Source organism: Penaeus japonicus, unplaced genomic scaffold, assembly GCF_977035675.1.
Source record: "Penaeus japonicus unplaced genomic scaffold, GWHDUDI00000001_assembly GWHDUDI00000011, whole genome shotgun sequence".
NCBI lineage: Eukaryota > Metazoa > Arthropoda > Malacostraca > Decapoda > Penaeidae > Penaeus > Penaeus japonicus.
In genome coordinates, this window is record NW_028234413.1 from 41,637,712 (window position 1) to 41,645,211 (window position 7,500).

The following is a 7,500-nucleotide window of genomic DNA, read 5'->3' on the forward strand; positions in this document are numbered from 1 at the left end:
ATTTAGCTTGTCAGCATCCTTCAGTATCTTTGTGTATGTGTGTAAAGTAGAATCTCCAAAGCTCCCTAAGGAGACAAAGAAAGGTTTCGGAACCTTCCACCCTTCCCTTCACCTCAAAAGCAACGACCGCCTAACGAGTGCTTCCTCGTGTCCTCGCAGTGCACAGAGTGAGCACACTCTCCTTCTCCTCGGACGTGTTGAATGTGGTGGTCGAGCCTCGGTCGGAGGGCACGTACGAGGTCACGCTGCCTGGCTCCTCGCCTCCCCTCGAGCTCGAAGCGGAATGTCAAGCCGGGTCACCGTGTCGCGTCTGGTTCGCCGGAGTGGAAGCGCCGGCCTCAGTGAGCGTGAAGAAGGAATCCAATGTCATTTTTCAGAATATATCTACAGGTGGTTAATAATAGTAAAAATGAAGTTTCAGTCATCATGCTAATTAGGACAATAACACTTCATGGCATTATTTCTTGTTGTAGTCAGCATCTTTAAGTTTTAACACACAGATGTGTGTGTTAAGAGGATGTGGAGGATTTATGCCACCTAAAATTCGGAGACTTAAACACTGTTCTTGCAGGACCACCTCCTCCATCGTCCAAAATCGAACGCATCACCTCGCTCGGCCTCGACTCTAAGACGTTGGTCGAGGTTCTGAGCGACAAACCCGTCACCCGAGCCGACCTTGTAACATTCAAGAGCAACGTTGCCTTAGACACCGACTGTGAGACCCTACCGACGACGCCCTTAGACTCTGGATACTCTCTGACTGCAGCTTTGCATGACGCTGGGGAATGGAATTTTATCGTTGTTGGATATGATGATGACGGGACCTTGTTGGAGGCTGGCCGAGTGAAGGTGACCCTTCTAGGTAGGTGTGGCTCTGCATTTCCCTTGTGGCAGTTCATGAATTAAGCTCTCCTTGCGTTGCACTCTTTCCCTGGTTTTGTGGCCCTCAGCAGTGACTCCATCTCATGAAAGGGGGAAAGATGGAAGGACTTTAAGGGAAGTCAGTGCTAATCATACTATAAAGGGATTCCGTAACAAATTTGCTTTTGGGATTTTCCTGTCATGTGTATGAATTATAAACCTGTGCTTGAACTCTAAGATCTTCGCATATTATAAAAATAACCGTCAATCCACATTGGTTTCCGAAGTGGCTCTTCCACCTGATAACTTATTTTCATTCCATTTGTGGCTCTTTTCTTCAGATAAGTTAAGAAACAGGCGTTTTGCCTTTGGGTACATCTAAGATATATAAAAATAAAGTGATAAAGGAAGGAATTATAATATTATCTTGCCATGTATTTCGCCTAAATAACTCTATCGACTCAGTTGGCAAATACTCTTGCATTCACCTGACTTTTGTAGTGCAGTGGCGTCTTCATTGTAACTCAACCAAACCCATGACTAATAATGGCAAAGCACACACGTGAGCCAGGAAGGAGAGTGAAGAAAAAAAAAAAGGATAAAAGATATATATTACCTATTTGATCGGAAAAAAGAACACTGATCTGCAGTCATGGACGCGCGAGTGGCCGTGGTGGGCGCCGCCCTGGACTCCCCACACGCGTCTCTCAGAGTGGACGTCGGGAGCCAAGACGACGTTGCCATCGAGGGCGTCGGGTCGTGTGTGAAGGCGGACAGTCCATGCTACTTCCTGACGCAGTCGCTGACGGAGGACACCCTCAGGTACTGCGTCACTATCACCAACTCGGCAGGACTCGAGAGCCAGGACGTCGAGCAGTGTGATGCGTCTTTCACATCCTTTAAGCGTGAGGACTCTTGCTTTCGTTGATTGTAATATTCATTTTTATATCCGGTATAAGATAATAAACAGTGTGCTTGACCAGCTTGATGCATCTACACATTTCTAGTTTTCTAGTATTCGTATTATCATTATTATTACCATCATTATCTTCATTTTCACTATAAATATCATCATAGTATTAATATCAATAGTATTATCATAATTGTATTATTCTCGTTGTAATGATCATCATTATTGTTATCATTGGTATCATTATTGTTTTTTATCATTTTATTATTATCACTATTACTATTCTCATCGTCATTAGTATTATCATCATGAAGGAGACCAGGGAAATTGTGGGATAGAATAATAATAATCATAGTTAATAACACAAAATATGTCGCAAACTGTAGTGCCATCTGAATGCCACAATACCCTGCGATACCTTACCTAGGCATTAGTCTGCCCTTTTTCAGAGCACTTTGTGCTACTGACCTTGACCGACCTGGACACAGCAGGGTGGAGCCTAACTTTACCTAGGAGTTAGTCTGTCCTAGCATAGCGCTGCTCCATGAGAGCCCCATGGTTTCTACTCCGCTCACTTATAGAATCCTACACTGACCAGGGGATCCCCTTACACTTCTCCATGATGACTGCAACTGACTAGCTCAATAATGCGAAGCATTTTGTCCTGTAGACCCCGTATCTTCTGTTTTCCTCAGGATGGGAAAGTAGGCCCATTAGTATGCTGGCTACTCACTAGAGGGCAGCCCACACCTGATATAATTACAATAGAAGATAATTCACCATCTGCTGAGGGACATTGCTGGGTAATGTAACATTCCAGTACATACTTAAGCAGTGGCTTGCGGCGTGGGGAAAATTCCACGATTGTATGACCAGTCCTCTGGACAGCAGTGCGTGAAACCATCCAAGCAGTCCATAGTTGGTCATGAGGGTAAGCCACATATCTTAAGTAGTTGCTTCGTCTGGGCTATGGCCTCCATGTCAAAACCAGCCTGTGTCAGTGTGTGTCAATGAGTAGTGATTCCAAGTCTGAGCCTGGTCCTTACCCAACTTGATGACCAGGAACGACAGTTACTGCCAGACCACAGTGAGGCCGGAGCTCTACCACTGTACCAGTCTGACGGCTGCCACCAGCAGGTAGAATGAACAAGATATATAATCATTGGTGATGTTGAGGTAGGTGAAATGATGGCAATAACTAAAGATTTTGTACCACAACTAAAATAAGGGGGCATGGGGGGGGGGGGGCAAAGCTGCATTTGACAACCCTGGGAAGGGTTAGGTGGGTCAAGGTAAGTTGCACAAAGTGCTCGGACAAGAGGGGGCGAACCCCCCTATGCTAGGGGGAGCATCAACTCTTGCGGTTTATAGGGGTTGAATCACGGGTCATACTCACTACATCTAGTAGAGGGCGAGAGGAATCCATTGATACCAAAATCGTGGTATTTAGCGACACAGCATTCTCCTGAATATCTACCCTACTGCTATCTTCATAATTTGATCATATCAATATATCTCTATATTCTAGTGATTATCTTTTGTTTGTGCAATTCTATTTTTATCTACACGTCTATTTACATCTAGTCCCTCACACCCATCAATAACCCTAGTAAAGAGCGAAAGCAAAAAGCATAGATGAATATAATTGATGTAACGCTCCGTCTCCACCGGCAGCGATGGCTGAGGAACCAAAGTTGGAGTTGATCGACGGTGCTAAGATGAAGGTCACCACTGAAGGATCAACAGCAAACAATGTTGAAATGATCATTTTCAACCTGCAGACTGATGACATTCTGAGTGTCTCAAGGTAGGAGAATGGAGTCTCTGATAAAGTTTAGTCTTAGGAAAAACACTGCCACCACACAGAGGTTTAGTCTTAGGAGAAACACTGCCACCACTCAGAGGTTTAGTCTTAGGAGAAACACTGCCACCACTCAGAGGTTTAGTCTTAGGAGAAACACTGCCACCACTCAGAGGTTTAGTCTTAGGAGAAACACTGCCACCACTCAGAGGTTTAGTCTTAGGAGAAACACTGCCACCACTCAGAGGTTTAGTCTTAGGAGAAACACTGCCACCACTCAGAGGTTTAGTCTTGGGCAGTACCCATCGTTACCTCATATGGATAGGTTGTATGGTGCCCGTGCTCCGTTACTATTCCTAATACACGGAACTCTAGTGCCATATACGAGGAGCTCGAATAAGGTGTAAAGTGTGCACGAATGTTGGGCGCTCTTGTCCATCGAAGGTGATTGTCCATGAATCCAGTGCTGTGAAAAGAGTAGAACTATATACTGTACGCCAAGGTATTTGAAGGAATCTATCCTGCGAGTGCCAGTACAGCTACAGAGACCGTTAGAATTGAGTGCCCTGTTGTGCACTGAGCCATGATTCACCTGTCACGCAGCGAGCGAGCCAGGCGCCGCGGTTACCCCCACCATGGGGGACAACTGCAATGTAAACATTGAGGAGGGAGAAGCCTTGGTGGCCACCTCTCCCTCCCCTCCCAACGCTGAGCACAGCACCACGGCTGATATATGCATACCCATGGAAGAAGCAAGTACTGCAGCAATTGCTGCAGCCACTGATGTCAGTACTACCGACACCCATGTGGAAGGTACTGACGAAGATGATGATACCGGCTTTACTTTAGTAAGCCGTAAACCCAGGAAGAAGAAGAAACATGAAAATGTAATCAAGCCTACACTTGCACCAAGAACAGAATATGTTCGTCTCGCCTTTCCTGAAGGCACAACGAATTCTGAGAAAATGAAATGGCTGGAATGCGTTGGCAACAGCGCTCCGTCCCAAGGGGAAACACCCCTTGACCTCGTGCGAGGAGACACTCTCTCCTCGCCATATATCTATATTGCCCGTCATCAACAGACCTATATTGATCTGCTCATTGGCAGTCAAATTGGAGAGATTGCCTTTAAATCATGTGATGAGCCAAAAAAGAAAGAGAAATATGACGAATACCTCGTCACACATTATAACAAGGAGCTCGCCCTTGAGAATGCATATGCGCTCGAGGGAGTTCACAAGGCCATCAGAGTGTATAAAGATGGCCAGCCACTCAACCGCATCCGAATAGTATGGAAAGGAGAGCAAGCACCTCCCAGTACATACAATTTTTTTGGAAAATACTTGCCCACCAGCCACGTGCGTCCGTGGAGGGCATCCCCTGTCATTTGCTTCAACTGTATGGGAAGTGGCCATGTAGCTAAATACTGCAAAGATAAGGTACGATGTGCAGTATGTGGTGAACAGCACAATGCTAATAAGTGTAGAGGCAGAGGGAGCCACAGCTGCCCCTGCTTTCATCCCATCATGCTTCAGATGTAAGAAGACGGGGGTGACGGCCTGGCACAGGGGGTGCACCGCCCTCCCTGGCCTGGCACCTCTCCCGCCTCCCCCTGTGGAGTTAGTGAGAGACCAGCTGACGCCTCCCAGCCCAATCAGCGACCAGCGTGCCGGGGGAGTGGCTGACCGTGCCCGCAATGACGTCACCTGCAGCCGAGACTTCCCGCGGTTGCCGGGGAGTAGGGGTGCTGAAGGTTCCGATCTGCATGCCACGGTCACAGAGCTGGTGAAGAAGGTCAACGAGATGATGTTCTTCACAGAGGGATTTCCGGGCCTCAAATTCTTCACTCCAATTGCAACCTCCGAGGACAGCGAGGACGCGCCATCCCCCTCCCCTCCCCTGGCACCAGCCCCCTCCTCTCCCCTGACACCAGCCGAGCCCACCGACTCTCACAGGTTGACCATGGTTGACCACAGGCCGCACTGGGGAATCCCCCGCTAGGCCGCGCGTGGACTGTGACGTCAGTGGTGACGTCACAACACCAACGAAAGGAAATATCAGTGCAGAACAACCAGTGGAATCATTTCAAGCACTCATAGAACAAAACTTAATTTTGATTGGTAAAATAGAGACACTGGAGCGAGATATAGAAAAAATGAAAAAGGACTGCCACTGTCGAGAGGTCAGTACTGCCACCAGTGATAAAGAATCCTGCGATGACATACGGTGTCATGATACCAATTCCTCCATTAATGGTGGTCAGTGTGAGGGAGCCCGTGCTGATACTGAGGAAAGACAGTGTCAGGAACTACGTGACACGGACCCTGATAAGGCTTCCAGTCCCCCGAATGTCCCCAACACATCAATTGAAGGGATTGAGCTACGAAGCAGAAAAAAGCTAAGAATTAATAGTTTAAATGGTTAAGTGTACTTTTAAATTAAGGTCTGTCCTATGTGAGGAGAAGTATGGTTATACAGCAATGTATATGTGTGCTTTCTGTAAAGTAAAATGCGTTACCATCAGAGGATATTGCAGAATGAAGTATAGACTATCAAATAAAAAACTCTTCATTTATAAACGCACAATCAAATTCATATCATGGAATATGCGTAGTATTAAGCCTAGGCTTAATGACCTAGAGTTTTATATTCGTAAAAACAATGTCGATGTAATCTGCGTACAAGAACCGTTTGCAGCTGCTACTAACATGAAAATAGCGCCTAAACTCAAAGGGTATTGCTCATATGTAAATACAGCCATGACGGGTTTGTTGACTTATGTAAAGCTAACACTGCCACATGAACTAGTAAAAAAGTCCGGGAACACCGACGTGCAGTTCCATCATTTAAGAATTAAATGATGCCAGGAGCTCAAAGTTTCTGACCAGTTCTCTACCCAATTTCCATAATCAAGGAACACTATGTATGGGAGATTTCAATGCTAGACACACACAATTTGGTGATCACCAGAGTAACAGCAATGGGGAGGAATTTAAACATTTCGTCAATAGAAGATCGATGACTGTATATGACACAGATAAACAGACTCATTTGGCAGGTGGCAGGTTAGATTATGTAATTGGCAAAAATCTTGTACATGGTAATGTTTGTACTTCACTGGTTCGAGAGTTAGTCAGTGACCACTTTGCAATCCTAACAGAGTATACTGTTGACAACAGCATAGCTCACAAAGCACGCAGACCTAAAATTACAATCCCACCGGGACTGGAGCATCACTTCAAGGCACGTGTTTATGACTAGTATAGTACCTATGTCGTAACCACTGTCGAAAATTACTCTCAGGACCTGATAAAAGTTGTCACTGACTACTACAATACATGGGTCTGCTCAAGAAAACTCTCAAAGAAAAAAAGTTCCCCAGTCCCTCACGCACCAAAGTGGATAAATGACCCCATCTTAAGTAGGAACTTCAGGAACTTGCTAATTGTTATAGGGATAACATGACATCAGAAAATCTTTAACGATTCCTCAGAGCTAATAAAGAATTCAGAGAATTAAAGGTTCAAATTCGCAGTAAACATTGGGAGCAATTCCTGCAGAGTATTAACCACCAAACTTCTGCAGCAGAAGTATGGAGAAAAATCAGCAGGTTGTCAGGTAAAGCTGTTGCCACTCAGCAGTTCCACAGCCCATTAGAACAGGCCAATTTGTTACTAGATCAGTGGGCCAGAACCTCTCAGCTGAACTCACTTCCGCAGAGAATAAGAGATAAACTTAACACCACGAAAATAAATAGGAATTTTAACATTGCCATAGCCTGTTCTGCAACTGATCCCTCTGACTTTGCCGAACTAATTGAGTGGGATTTAAATAATGTACTTGGCATGGGTAAAGCGACCGCCCCAAGCGAGAAGGGCATTGCTTCGATTCGCTGCTCAGGGACCAGGTAACACACTTTTGCATCTTT

The 7,500-nt window shown here is 45.7% G+C and overlaps 1 protein-coding gene across 1 annotated transcript in view; it reads left to right on the plus strand.

Annotated features, from left to right (window-relative positions):
• The window catches only part of LOC122266961 (uncharacterized), a gene marked incomplete at its 3' end in the record, with an annotated part of 70,805 nt that overhangs the window by 55,903 nt on the left and 7,402 nt on the right, over positions 1-7,500 (plus strand). Inside the window, exons 38-41 of the mRNA XM_086541467.1 lie at positions 160-390; positions 572-862; positions 1,512-1,766; positions 3,446-3,578. Coding sequence (XP_086397593.1) covers positions 160-390; positions 572-862; positions 1,512-1,766; positions 3,446-3,578 — 910 coding nt within the window. The remainder of the gene's footprint in view (positions 1-159; positions 391-571; positions 863-1,511; positions 1,767-3,445; positions 3,579-7,500) is intronic.